Genomic DNA, 15,209 nt, shown 5'->3' with positions numbered 1-15,209 from the left:
TATAATTCTTCACATCTTCAACAGCTAAACTGTCAGGCTGAAGGATGCTCCACTACATCCATAAAGATGCTTTTATAGGACCTGATTAGAAATCCAGAACTGACTGGAACACTTGTAGTTAGAAGTGCTCTTTTGGTTTTGGGGACTATCTTTACAGGTCTTGAGTCTGTCATTTATGTTATCTGTATGATGTTAGTAAGTTATTTGTGGTTTTAATTCCAGGTGACAGGCTCGCAGTCATCTACTGCTGTAGCTGAGCCAGCCAGAAACTCGTGGGACTCTTTCCCTGATGACAGCATCACACAGGATGCCAGCCTACAGGTAACATTCAGTTAGACTTTGTTGTGAGAAATAAATTTTGGAGACCTGCTCTCATTCCCTTAGTTTACATGCTTGTTAGTTTAGCTTGTGTTGGGAAGCTATTTTTTAGTCAGAAGGTACCATAAACAGCATTCAGCCAGTCAACTGATCACATGTTTTTAATGGTTCTCCTCATGGAGCCCAAACAAGCCAGTGGCATACACACCTTCAGATGGATTGTTGAAACGTGCTTCCATGTGGGGTCCAACCAGGCCAGTCACTTACACACGCATAACAGTAATGGATTTCTGAAATGTGCCTCCTTGTGGGGCCCTCCCGTGTGGATCTAAGCTTTTGTTATATTTCTAGATCATAGTTGTAGTACCTGACATTATGGAAGCACATTATATTACAGCTATAATTCTGCACATCTTCAACAGCTAAACTGTCAGGCTGAAGGATGCTCCACTACATCCATAAAGATGCTTTTATAGGACCTGATTAGAAATCCAGAACTGACTGGAACACTTGTAGTTAGAAGTGCTCTTTTGGTTTTGGGGACTATCTTTACAGGTCTTGAGTCTGTCATTTATGTTATCTGTATGATGTTAGTAAGTTATTTGTGGTTTTAATTCCAGGTGACAGGCTCGCAGTCATCTACTGCTGTAGCTGAGCCAGCCAGAACCTCGTGGGACTCTTTCCCTGATGACAGCATCACACAGGATGCCAGCCTACAGGTAACATTCAGTTAGACTTTGTTGTGAGAAATAAACTTTGGAGACCTGCTCTCATTCCCTTAGTTTACATGCTTGTTAGTTTAGCTTGTGTTGGGAAACTATTTTTTAGTCAGAAGGTACCATAAACAGCATTCAGCCAGTCATCTGATCACATGTTTTAATGGTTCTCCTCATGGAGCCCAAACAAGCCAGTGGCATACACACCTTCAGATGGATTGTTGAAACGTGCTTCCATGTGGGGTCCAACCAGGCCAGTCACTTACACACGCATAACAGTAATGGATTTCTGAAATGTGCCTCCTTGTGGGGCCCTCCCGTGTGGATCTAAGCTTTTGTTATATTTCTAGATCATAGTTGTAGTACCTGACATTATGGAAGCACATTATATTACAGCTATAATTCTGCACATCTTCAACAGCTAAACTGTCAGGCTGAAGGATGCTCCACTACATCCATAAAGATGCTTTTATAGGACCTGATTAGAAATCCAGAACTGACTGGAACACTTGTAGTTAGAAGTGCTCTTTTGGTTTTGGGGACTATCTTTACAGGTCTTGAGTCTGTCATTTATGTTATCTGTATGATGTTAGTAAGTTATTTGTGGTTTTAATTCCAGGTGACAGGCTCGCAGTCATCTACTGCTGTAGCTGAGCCAGCCAGAACCTCGTGGGACTCTTTCCCTGATGACAGCATCACACAGGATGCCAGCCTACAGGTAACATTCAGTTAGACTTTGTTGTGAGAAATAAACTTTGGAGACCTGCTCTCATTCCCTTAGTTTACATGCTTGTTAGTTTAGCTTGTGTTGGGAAACTATTTTTTAGTCAGAAGGTACCATAAACAGCATTCAGCCAGTCATCTGATCACATGTTTTTAATGGTTCTCCTCATGGAGCCCAAACAAGCCAGTGGCATACACACCTTCAGATGGATTGTTGAAACTTGCTTCCATGTGGGGTCCAACCAGGCCAGTCACTTACACACGCATAACAGTAATGGATTTCTGAAATGTGCCTCCTTGTGGGGCCCTCCCGTGTAGATCTAAGCTTTTGTTATATTTCTAGATCATAGTTGTAGTACCTGACATTATGGAAGCACATTATATTACAGCTATAATTCTGCACATCTTCAACAGCTAAACTGTCAGGCTGAAGGATGCTCCACTACATCCATAAAGATGCTGTTATAGGACCTGATTAGAAATCCAGAACTGGCTGGAACACTTGTAGTTAGAAGTGCTCTTTTGGTTTTGGGGACTATCTTTACAGGTCTTGAGTCTGTCATTTATGTTATCTGTATGATGTTAGTAAGTTATTTGTGGTTTTAATTCCAGGTGACAGGCTCGCAGTCATCTACTGCTGTAGCTGAGCCAGCCAGAACCTCGTGGGACTCTTTCCCTGATGACAGCATCACACAGGATGCCAGCCTACAGGTAACATTCAGTTAGACTTTGTTGTGAGAAATAAACTTTGGAGACCTGCTCTCATTCCCTTAGTTTACATGCTTGTTAGTTTAGCTTGTGTTGGGAAACTATTTTTTAGTCAGAAGGTACCATAAACAGCATTCAGCCAGTCATCTGATCACATGTTTTTAATGGTTTCCTCATGGAGCCCAAACAAGCCAGTGGCATACACACCTTCAGATGGATTGTTGAAACGTGCTTCCATGTGGGGTCCAACCAGGCCAGTCACTTACACACGCATAACAGTAACGGATTTCTGAAATGTGCCTCCTTGTGGGGCCCTCCCGTGTGGATCTAAGCTTTTGTTATATTTCTAGATCATAGTTGTAGTACCTGACATTATGGAAGCACATTATATTACAGCTATAATTCTGCACATCTTCAACAGCTAAACTGTCAGGCTGAAGGATGCTCCACTACATCCATAAAGATGCTTTTATAGGACCTGATTAGAAATCCAGAACTGACTGGAACACTTGTAGTTAGAAGTGCACTTTTGGTTTTGGGGACTATCTTTACAGGTCTTGAGTCTGTCATTTATGTTATCTGTATGATGTTAGTAAGTTATTTGTGGTTTTAATTCCAGGTGACAGGCTCGCAGTCATCTACTGCTGTAGCTGAGCCAGCCAGAAACTCGTGGGACTCTTTCCCTGATGACAGCATCACACAGGATGCCAGCCTACAGGTAACATTCAGTTAGACTTTGTTGTGAGAAATAAATTTTGGAGACCTGCTCTCATTCCCTTAGTTTACATGCTTGTTAGTTTAGCTTGTGTTGGGAAACTATTTTTTAGTCAGAAGGTACCATAAACAGCATTCAGCCAGTCATCTGATCACATGTTTTTAATGGTTTCCTCATGGAGCCCAAACAAGCCAGTGGCATACACACCTTCAGATAGATTGTTGAAGCGTGCTTCCATGTGGGGTCCAACCAGGCCAGTCACTTACACACGCATAACAGTAATGGATTTCTGAAATGTGCCTCCTTGTGGGGCCCTCCCGTGTGGATCTAAGCTTTTGTTATATTTCTAGATCATAGTTGTAGTACCTGACATTATGGAAGCACATTATATTAACATTCATTTAGACTTGTGAGAAATAAACTTTGGAGACCTATTTTTGTTCACTTAGTTTACATGCTTGTCCCCGTAGATTGCTTTTAGTTGAGAAGCTGTTATTTAGTCAGAATTTGGTTTTATTTAATTTGTTAAGCTGATGTGTAAGGAAGGAATCCATGATTGGTGTGTACCCTTTTGCTGATTGTAAAGTAGGATACCTTAAACAGCGTTCAACCCATTTGTTTTTGTTGTAAGAAGTAATCTTTGGAGCCTTTTACTTGTTCTCTCGGTAACAATTTCTTTGCATTGTATGTGTCCTTGTGGGGACCATTGATCCAAGGTTTTGACATATTTTCGATCATATTTGCAGCACCGGTCATTTATCAGTTAAGGCAGTCAATAGAAACTTCAGTTATTTACAGCAAATAAATTCCAGTGTTTTACAGTCATGCACTACATCATTAGCTTACATATACTGTAACCACACATTTCTTTTCATCATCCCCATATAGCTATCAATCATCAAAGGAGTGTCTCTAGTGGACTACTCAGACAGTGATGATGATTCCCAAAAAGACGTCTCTGCACCTCTACAAAAGCAAATAAAAAGAACAACAATAATGGTAAAGACATACAATTATTTTTAAAATCTAAAAAGTCACAAGAAACTAATTTATTTTTTTTAATAACTGTGTGTCTGCACGTACAATCACAGGAATTGAATAATTATAGCTTGATATAATCTTTTAACAGATGAATAAAGTTCCAAGTTTTTCTGATGCTATCTACAATTCAAGTAATGACTGTATGGAAGGCCCTTCAACCTCATTCGCAATGGATTCACAAAGGCCTATAAGAGGAACTTACTTCTCTGTAAGCCTCATGAATTAATGTCATTTAAAGAGTAATACCAGAGTAGACTTTTGATATGATTGCTTAAAATGAAAGGCGTTCATTGCTATAGCATGTTTTACTAATTTTCTTGTTCTTGTTGCTTGTTCATCTTGTTCAGTTGACAACTTTTTTTTTTAAATTGCCCAAATCTTTGCATATATGTCTTTTATTTTCTTAAAATTTGATATTTTCCTTAACATTGCATTTTACTTTATCTGTTTGGATCTAAATTTACTCAAAACAAGAGTATATTAAACTTGACCAAGCACTCTCATACAGGTGCATTTATAAAAATTAGAATATTGCTCAAAAGTGCAACATTTCTTGCCAGTCATTTCAAAAAGTGAAACAATTGTTTTATAGATTTATTGCACATTGAGTAGAATATTTCAAGCTTTTATTTCTTGTAATTTAGACAATTATGGCTTTCAGGTAAAGAGAGCTCAGAATTTTGTGTCTCAGAATATTAGAATATCACATTAGACCAACCAAAAAGGATGTTTTAAGCTCTACTGTCAAGTTTCTCAACAGTATGTCCATTTCCATGCACTAAGAATCTGGTTGGGCTCCTCTTGCATGAATGATTGCATCAATGCACCGTGACATAGAGTCCATCAGCCTGTGGTTTTGCATAGCTGTAATGGAAGCCCAGATTGCTTTGATAGTTGCCTTTAGGTCATCTGCCTTTTTAGGTCTGATGTCTCTCATCTTGCGCTTGACAACATCCCATAGATTTTCTATGGGGTTAAAGGTCAGGGGAGTTTGCTGGCCAATCAAGAACAGGAATACCATAGTCATTGGACTAGGTTCTGGTACTTTTGGCAGTGTGGGCAGGTGCCAAGTCCTCCTGGAAAACAAACCCAGCATCTCCATACAGCTTGTCAGCAGAGAGAACTTTGTCAGAGAACAAACTCTAGAACTCCCTGCTAGATGGCTGCATTGGCTATGAACTTCAGACCCAGTGGACCAGAACCAGCAGATAACATGGCACCCCAAACCATCACTGACTATGGAAACTTCACATTGGACTTAAAACAACTTGGATTATGTGCCTCTTCATTCTTCCTCCAGTGTCTGCAACCTTGATTTCCAAATGAAATGCAGAATTTACTTTCAGCTGAAAACAGGACTCTGGACCATTGAGCAACAGTCGAGTTCCTGTGCCTAGGTGAGATGATTTGGATGTTGTCTCTGGTTCTGGAGTGGCTTGACACCAGGAATGCGACGTTTATAGCCCATGTCTAGTATTCATTTGTGTGCTGGCTCTTGATGCTCCAGCCTCAGCCCACTCATTGTCAACCTTGACAACCCCCTCAAGGCTGCTGTTCTCGCTGTTGTTTTTGCATCTTTTACCAAACTTCTTTTTTCACACTCAATTTTCTGTTACTGTGCTTTGATCCAGAACTCTGTGCGCAAATTGCTTTTAGCAATGAACTTTTGTGGCTTCCCCTCCTTGTAAAGGGTGTAGATGACTGTCTTCTGGCCATCTGTGAAGTTAGCAGTCTTCCCCGTGATTGTATCTCTACTGACCCAGAGTGAAAGACGGTTTGAAGGATCAGAACACCTTTGTAGACGTTTGGAATTAATTAGCTGATTAAGGTGTGAAACAATGAGTTTCCAATAATTAACTTCCTCACAGTATTCTGAATTTGGGGTTTACTAGTAAGCCATAATCATCAAAATTATGGGAAACAAGGACGTGGAATATATCACTCTGTGATAATTCTATATGAGATATGAGTTCCATTTTCTGAGATGACTGGCAAAAAATACACTGCTCAAACAAATAAAGGGAACACTTAAACAACACAATATAACTCCAAATGAATCAAACATATGTAAAATCATACTGTCCACCTAGGAAGCAACACTGATGTTGTTGTGCTCTTGTGCAAATGAAATAGACAACAGGGGGAAATCTTTGGCGATTAGCAAGACACACTCAATAAAGGAGTGGTTCTGCAGGTGGGGACCACAGGCCACTTCTCAGTATCTACGCTTTCAGGCTGATGTTTTGGTCACTTTTGAATGTTGGTGGTGCTTTCACACTCGTGGTAGCATGAGACGGACTCTACAACCCACACAAGTGGCTCAGGTAGTGCAGCTCATCCAGGATGGCTCATCAATGCCAGCTGTGGCAAGGTTTGCTGTGTCTGTCAGCGTAGTGTCCAGAGCCTGGAGGCGCTACCAGGAGTCAGGTCAGTACACCAGGAGACGTGGAGGAGGCCGTAGGAGGGCAACAACCCAGCAGCAGGACCGCTACCTACGCCTTTGTGCAAGGAGGAACAGGAGAAGCACTGCCAGAGCCCTGCAAAATGACCTCCAGCAGGCCACCAATGTGCATGTGTCTGCACAAACGGTTAGAAACCGACTCCATGAGGATGGTATGAGGGCCCGACGTCCACAAATTGGGGTTGTGCTCACAGCCCAACACCGTGCAGGACACTTGGCATTTGTCAGAGAACACCAGGATTGGCAAATTTGCCACTGGTGCCCTGTGGTCTTCACAGATGAAAGCAGGTTCCCACTGAGCACATGTGACAGACGTCACATGTCTGGAGACACCGTGGAGAGCAATCTGCTGCCTGCAACATCCTTCAGCATGACCGGTTTGGCAGTGCATCAGTAATGGTGTGGGGTGGGATTTCTTTGGAGGGTGGCATGGCCTTCCATGGGCTCGCCAGAGGTAGCCTGATTGCCTTTAGGTACCGAGATGAGATCCTCAGACCCCTTGCGAGACCATATGCTGGTGCGGTTGGCCCTGGGTTCCTCCTAATGCAGGACAATGCTAGACCTCATGTGGCTGGAGTGTGTCAGCAGTTCCTGCAAGATTAAGACATTGAAGCTATGGACTGGCCCGCCAGTTCCCCAGACCTGAATTCGATTGAGCACATCTGGGACATCATGTCTCGCTCCATCCACCAACGTTGTACCACAGACTGTACAGGAGTTGGCGGATGCTTTAGTCCAGGTCAGGGAGGAGATCCCTCAGGAGACCATCCACCGTCTCATCAGGAGCATGCCCAGGCGTTGTAGGGAGGTCATACAGGCACGTGGAGGTCACACACAATACTGAGCCTCATTTTGACTTGTTTTAAGGACATTACATCAAAGTTGGATCAGCCTGTAGTGTGTTTTTCCACTTTAATTTTGTGTGTGACTCCAAATCCAGGCCTCCATTGATTAATAAATTTGATTTCCACTGAAGATTTTTGTGTGATTTTGTTGTCAGCACATTCAACTTTCTACAGAACAAAGTATTAAATGAGAATATTTCATTCATTCAGATATAGGATGTTAGTTGAGTGTTCCCTTTATTTTTTTGAGCAGTGTATTTCACTTCAATGCAATTTTCTTGTTTTTTGAGATGTATCTGTAGAGTTAACATCTGTGTTTTCAAGGTGGATTTTAAATCAAGGCCTGATTTTCTTTTTAATTAATTCTAATAGAGGAAGAAATACTAACTTCTTCCTTCTCCTCTTTCTCTAAATGATTCAGAGGAGCTTTGCAGGGTTAGATGAGGCAAGTGAAGACAGTGAAGATGAATATATTCCAGAAACCACTGGAGAAAGCACAGACAGTGAAGCCAGTGTGGAATTAAGTCTGGAAAAAGGTCCGAAGGATAAAACTATGTCATTTAGTCAAAATAGAAGCAAGTTTTGCAGGCAGAGTAAGAGTGAGTCCAGTCAGACTAGAAACTTTGAAAGTCATGATTCCAGAGCCACTACATATAAAGATGAAAGGGCCCCCCTGGAGGAAGAATCTGTTTATGTTGCTCCTGTTTTGAAGAAGGAAGATGGATCCAGGACCTATAATAAGAAACACCACTGTGTGTATTGTGGAGTATTTGTTCAAAAAATGTCAAGACATCTATTGCGCAGACACATGGATAAAATAGAGGTTGCAAAAGCCTACAGTTTGCCAAAAAACTCAAAACAAAGACGACTCCAGTTGGATTATTTGCGAAATAAGGGAAACTTTGAGCACAACACTGAAGTTATGGAAAGTAACCAAGGCAAGCTCATTGCGTGGAAACAACCAAAGAAGAAAACAGAAGGGGAAATATTCAAACATTGTTTGTACTGCTATGGACTGTTCAAAAAAAAGGCAATGTGGCGACATTTCCAGTCCTGCAAATTCAAGCCTCAAGATAAGTCTTTGAAAAAGGGGAAAACAAGAGTTCAAGCATTGTGTGCATTTGCTGAACCAGTTCCACCAGAGTTCAGTGATTCATACTGGAGGTTTCTAAGTGAGATGCATCAAGATGAGATTACAGTTGCATGTAAGAAGGATCAATGCATACTAGATTTTGGATACAGATTGTTCCACAAGAATGAGAGGGTAGTCAGCCAGCACCAATACATCCGTCAAAAGCTAAGAGAGCTTGGCAGACTGCTACTTGAGGCAAGAAATATTGCTTCTGTGAAGAGTATTAAAGATCTCATAAAGCCTGAAAAATATGTTACAGTTGTCGCTGCTGCAAGACGTCTAGCTGGATTCAGTGAAGAAAGTGGCAACTATCAACGACCATCTCTCGCTCGAAAAGTTGGTCACGACATGCATTCTTTAGCCATGTTCATTAAGACGGAAGGACTGAAGATGAAGGATAAGGAAGCTGTGCAAAACGCAGAGGAGTTTGCACAACTGTATCAAGAAAGTTGGAAATATGATATTGCAAGCCAAGCTTTAACCCAGCTTGAACAGAAAAAGTGGAATGCACCTCTACTGTTACCTTTCACACACGATGTCCAGATTCTTCACAACCATTTGTTAGAAAGACAGCAGGAATGTTTACATGCCTTGAAAGAAGAGGCCTCACAGTCCAGCTGGAAGGATCTTGCCAAAGTGACTCTGGCACAAGTAATCCTTTTCAACCGTCGACGAGCTGGGGAGGTTTCCAGGATGCATTTGTCAGTTTACTTATCAAAGGACACATCAGAAACACACGAGGATGTTAACCTGGCCCTCACAGCACTTGAACAAAAGCTCTGCAACTATTTTGTCCGGATAACCATTGTGGGAAAAAGAGGAAGAAAAGTTCCTGTTCTGCTGGGTCCAATGATGAAGGAATCCCTTGATGCTCTTACTGGAAGGCGGGAAGAATGTGGAGTCCTGGAAGAAAATCAATACCTGTTTGCGTTGCCGAATTCTGTCCATTACCTCAGAGGTTCAGACTGTATAAGGCAGTTTGTGAGTGAGTGCAGTGGCCTCAAAAACCCTACAGCACTCACCTCAACAAAGCTCAGGAAACACATTGCAACATTGTCAACAGTTTTGAACCTGAAGACTACAGAACTTGACCAGTTGGCAGATTTCCTTGGGCATAATGTTGCTGTTCACAGGAAGCACTATCGCCTTCCAGAGGGTACCATACAGTTAGCAAAAATAAGCAAAGTTCTCCTTGCAATGGAACAAGGACGGCTAGGAGAGTATAAAGGGAAGAGTCTGGATGAAATCCACCTTGATGTCAACGGTATTAACATTTAACACTTTAATGCAAGGGAAATTGAAGTTGCTAACCTTGGTATTTAAGAATAGATTAATGAAATGAGATATTTATGGAGGAGGGCATGTTTTATTGTTAAGGATGAATAAACATCATATTAGTTGAAAATGGTATCATTTAGGCTTTACATAAAAATGTTGGCTTATTCTGATTTGATTTGAGGCAAAAAAAAAAAAAAATTAAAAGGTGCTATTTAGGTACTTTTTATGGTTTCCTATCTTTTGTGGAATTGGTTCTTGAGTGTTTTATTAGTTCTATTAAACAAATCTCTTCAAATTTATCTCATTACCATATTAGAAACTCTTGACATGGATGGTTCTTCACAAGAGAAAGGTATGAATTTGTTTATTTTTTCTATACCGCAATAATCTCTGTAGTTTTAAATACACTAGATGACTGCATGTTAATGTTGTTTTAATTAAAATTTCATTAAATTGAAAACATCCAAGATAGGACTGATGTAGGGAAATTTCATGCCATAATTTTATTTAAGCTCTGTCATAAAAAAAGTACAAATATTAATTTTTGTATCTACAGGTACATTCAAAACTTTCAGATATAATGAAATGTATTGATATGATGCATTCAAAAAGTTCAATATTTTTGGCGATTCATTACAAAAATTGAAACTGATATTGGGTATTCATTACACAGTGAAATATTTCAACCCTGTGTTTTTGTAATTTCATAGTTATGGCTAACATAATAAAAAAGCTAAAATTCAGTGTTTCAGAAAATTTTTATATTAAATTACAACAATTATAAACAATATTTTGTAATGTATAATGGGAGCCCAGGTGTCTTTTAGAGCCACTTTCAGGTCATCTGCATGGTTACTTCTGGTGTCCCTCATCTTTCTCTTGACAAAACAACTTAGATTTTTAGGCTTAGGTGGGGCCAGTTTTCTGGCCAATCAAGCACAGCAACACTGTGGTCAATGGACCAACTTTTGGCAGTGAGAGCTGGTGCCAAGTCCTGTGGGAAAGTGACATCAGTATCTAAATAAAGCTTGTCAACAAGGGGATGTGTGAAGTGGTCTAAATATCATACTAGATTGCTGACTGGACTTCAGAAAACACATTGGACCAGAATCAGCAGATGTCACTAATAGGGATTCCACTCTTCCTCCAGACTCTGGAAGCTTGAAAGGAAATGCTAATTTAATGTTTTTATGAAAAGATGATTTTAGACAGTGGTCCAGTTCATATTCTCATGCATAGTTGGTAAACTGTTGTTTTGGCACTAGCGCTGGTGTTTAGTTGTATTATAAAAGGAATTACTTTTTTTACCAGTTAAGGTTGAAAACCTGTCTAATTACTTCTTTGTAAACCTCATATTAAGAAGAGCATATTAAAATCAACATTAAATGAAATTACCTTTTACTTTGGATTATCAAAAAAGTGGCCTGGTTTGGTAAAACTCTTAATTTATGGCCTCTTACTGTTGAATTTGGTCAGTCACAATAAGTCATTAACTAAATAATTAATGAACAATAAAGAGTTAGTAGTCCAAAAATATGTAGCCTACAAATTGACAGCTACGGGTTAGTTTGTTTTATAAAATAAAATGTTACTGAAAACATTTATAGGAAAATACAATTTCTTAGCACTACTGCCAGCTAACATTTTTCAATTATATCATAATGTCTTATTCAGCTTTGTGGCAAGTGGCTCATTCACACAAGTCTCTTTGCCATATACATTATGAAGAGCACTGATATCCCTGGAAACCTATATTACTCCTGATTTCCTGTCAATTAGGATGACCTAAGATATGGATTAAAGCAATAGTTAATTTTACTTTTTTTTTTTTTTTGCTTGTTGGTGTATTGTTAATTCTGACTTTTGAAAACAATTCTTCTTTCATGTACATAGTTGATATGCCTGACGGAACTGAGAATGGCACCAATTTATCCTCACAAGAAGGTAAAATGTTCACATAATAAAGAAAGCGGTTAAACAAAAAAGGGCCACTTTTCTCTGAATTAAACACATTTTACAACCTGAGTTCTATATACAAACGTGGACAAAATTGTTGGTACCCCTCGGTTAATGAAAGAAAAACCAACAAAGGTCACAGAAATAACTTAAATCTGACAAAGGTTATAATGAATAAATATTCTATGAAAATGAGCACATGAAAGTCAGACACTGCTTTCAAACATCCTTCAACAGAATTATTTAAAAAAATAAACTCATGAAACAGGCCTGGACCAAAACGATGGAACCCTTAACTTAATATTTTGTTGCTCAACCTTTTGAAGCAATCACTGCAATCAAAGGATTCCTATAACTGTCAGTGAGACTTCTGTCCCTCTCAGAAGGTATTTTAGCCCACTCCTCATGAGCAAACTGCTCCAGTTGTCTCATTTTTGAAGGGCACCTTTTCCAGACGGCATGTTTCAGCACCTTCCAAATATGCTTAATAGGATTTAGGTAAGGGCTCATAGAAGGCCACTTCAGAATAGTCCAATGTTTTCCTCTATCTGTGTTTTTTGGGTTATTATCCTGTTGCAAGACCCATGACCTGCGACTGAGACCAAGCTTTCTGACACTGGCCAGCACATTTATCTCTAGAATCCCCTGATAGTCTTGAGATTTCATTATACCTGCACAGATTCAAGATACCCTGTGCCAGATGCAGCAAAGTAGCCCCAGAACATAACAGACTCCTCCATGTTTCACAGTAGGGACAGTGTTCTTTTCTTCATATGCTTAAATTTTTCCATCTGCAAACATAGAGCTGATGTGCCTTGCCAGAAAGTATAGTTTTTGTCTCATCTGTCCATAGGACATTGTCCCACAAGCTTTGTGGCTTGTCAACATGTAGTTTGGCAAATTCCAGTCTGGCTTTTTTATGATTTTTCAAAGATGGTGTTCTCCTTGGTCGTCTCCCATTAAGTCCACTTTGCCTCAAACAACGTTGGATGGTGCAATCTGACACTGATGTTCCTTGAGCTTTAAGTTCACCTTTAATCTCTTTAGAAGTTTTTCTGGGCTCTTTTGTTACCATTTGTATTATCAGTCTCTTTGTTTTGTCATAAATTTTCCTCCTGTGGCCATGTCCAGGGAGGTTGGCTACAGTCCCATGGATCTTAAATTTCTGAATATGTGCAACTGTAGTCATAACATGAAGCTGCTTGGAGATGGTCTTATAACCTTTACCTTTACCATGCTTGTCTATAATTTTCTTCCTAATCTCCTGAGACAACGCTTTCCTTCGCTTCCTCTGATCCATGTTGAGTGTGGTACACACCATGTCACCAAATAGCACAGTGACTACCTGTAACCCTATATATAGGCCCACTGACTGATTACAAGAATGTAGACACCTGTGATGTTAATTAATGGACACACCTCGATTTAACACGTCCCTTTGGTCACATTATTTTCAGGGGTACCATCATTTTTGTCCAGGCCTGTTTCATGACTTTATTTGTTTAAATAATTCTGTTGAAGCATGTTTGAAAAGCATTGTCTGACTTTAATTTGTTCATTTTCATATAATTTTTTATTTATGATTAACTTTGTCAGATTCAAGTTATTTTTGTGACCATTGTGGGTTTTTCTTTCATTAACTGAGGCGTCCACGTGCGTACATGAACTGTTAAAGTACTGTAGATCATTGAAAGTTTAAACAGTTTTTTTATGTTCCTAAAATTAATATTTCAGAAGATCCAGAAGCTTCTGAAGAGACACCTTGTATCCCCACATCCAGTGGCTTAAGTCAGGAAAACTTGACCAAAAAGAAAGGTGAGCTTGTAAAACTGCAGTTTGGGGTTAGTACTCTTCTTCAACATTGATTTTTATTCATTTTTTTTTAATACCACCACTTTTAACTAATATTACAAGTCCATTACATTTATATCTGATCCTGCCTAGTATTTACTAACATCCAAATTTGATTCAAACAAGATTGGTTCTACAGGACTTGATTGTAATAAATAACTCTTTATGAACACAAGTGTAAATAGAAGGTTTTTTGGTTTTTTTTCTTTAGTTCGCTGTTGATATCTATGCCCTTGATCAGCGTGTTTGCTGTTCTAATAAGATGAGTTTAACCTGTTCTTTTCTGTACTTCAAAGTCACAAATTCAGATGGGCTGATGCCAGAAGTCAACGAAGTGACCTCTTGTACCCCCACCTCTAGCAGCCAAAGTAACGAAAGGTCTGCCAAAAAGAGTGGTGAGTTTGGAGTAATCCTCTTCAATACATAACTTCATCATGATTGCTTTTAAATGGTCCAATTATTACTACAGTATCAATATTCTAATTATCCTCACATTTACTGCTTACTAAGATTTAAATGACCGAAGCAAAATGTATTAACCACTTGACTTTTTTTACTTAGACATGTCAGGTCTAAACTTTTGAATTTTGTCGTAAAATGCAAATTAATGCGCCCCTTCTCAGGTGGGTTTCACGTCATTGTTAAATTGGATTATTTGTGAGATGTTCGTTTCCATCTATTATTAAATAGGGGTAATGTACATGACACATCTACCTCAAGACAGAAAAAAATCTTTGCATCAAATTTACCTGTTGGCAAATTTGCATATCGATGATGTGCTCTCCTGGTGGAGTTTGACTGCCTGTACCAGCAGTGACACTGACTGATTAATATCCCAGAAATAAACTGATTTACTTGTTTTTTTACTGTAGGCTCATTACTATTGACAAAGATAGTTGAATTATTAAAATATCTCATTTAAATGATATTGTGGGATTATTGTACATAAAGTGAATGTATCCTCTATGCAGTTTTGTTCTAATGAAGTTGTAAACTAAATTGTGCTCTTTTTATGCCCTTAGGTAAAGAAAAAGTTGTGAAAAGAAGCTGGACCCCAGAGGAATGTGCTGCTGTAAATAAACATTTAAGGAAGTACATATTGACAAATCAGGTTCCTGGTAAGCTTGACTGTGAGAGATGCATTGCTGCAGAACCACAAGCACTGAGTAAAAGAGACTGGAGAGCAGTTAAGTACTTTGTCAAAAACAGAATAACCACCATGAGGAGAAAATATGAGTGACAGAGCTTCCCTGAACAGAGGTAGAAACACATGGCTGGTCCTGTTTCACCAGTTCTTTACTATTTGTTTGTAATTTTTATGGACAAAGTTCAAACAAAGTATATTTCAGTTTATTGATACATGTTCTGAGGAAGAAATATGGGAAATGTTTAAATGGCACATTCAGTGCTAAAATGTTGAAATAAAACATGTGCAGCTCAAAATAAAGTTCCTTTATTCAGTGGC

General features: G+C 39.3%; 1 protein-coding gene across 6 annotated transcripts; it reads left to right on the top strand.

The window, feature by feature from the left end:
* Positions 1-269: 269 nt before the first annotated feature.
* LOC124878586 lies at positions 270-15,209 on the top strand. Of its 6 annotated transcripts, none has more exons than XM_047382609.1 (8): positions 270-321; positions 4,069-4,179; positions 4,310-4,429; positions 10,254-10,289; positions 11,831-11,881; positions 13,628-13,708; positions 14,041-14,139; positions 14,767-15,209. In XM_047382609.1, exons 4-8 carry the CDS (start codon positions 10,265-10,267, stop codon positions 14,982-14,984), a joined length of 474 nt encoding a protein of 157 aa, XP_047238565.1. In that variant the 5' UTR covers positions 270-321; positions 4,069-4,179; positions 4,310-4,429; positions 10,254-10,264; the 3' UTR covers positions 14,985-15,209. The 6 variants fall into 6 exon arrangements, 5 of the variants coding, with proteins under 5 accessions (XP_047238565.1, XP_047238567.1, XP_047238566.1 ...); XM_047382610.1 differs by lacking the exon at positions 270-321 and adding an exon at positions 3,165-3,183; XM_047382611.1 differs by lacking the exon at positions 4,310-4,429.

The sequence above is a fragment of the Girardinichthys multiradiatus genome, chromosome 12, assembly GCF_021462225.1.
Source record: "Girardinichthys multiradiatus isolate DD_20200921_A chromosome 12, DD_fGirMul_XY1, whole genome shotgun sequence".
Lineage (NCBI taxonomy): Eukaryota > Metazoa > Chordata > Actinopteri > Cyprinodontiformes > Goodeidae > Girardinichthys > Girardinichthys multiradiatus.
Note: the sequence above shows the minus strand (reverse complement) of the source record. Positions and strands in the feature narration are given on the sequence as shown.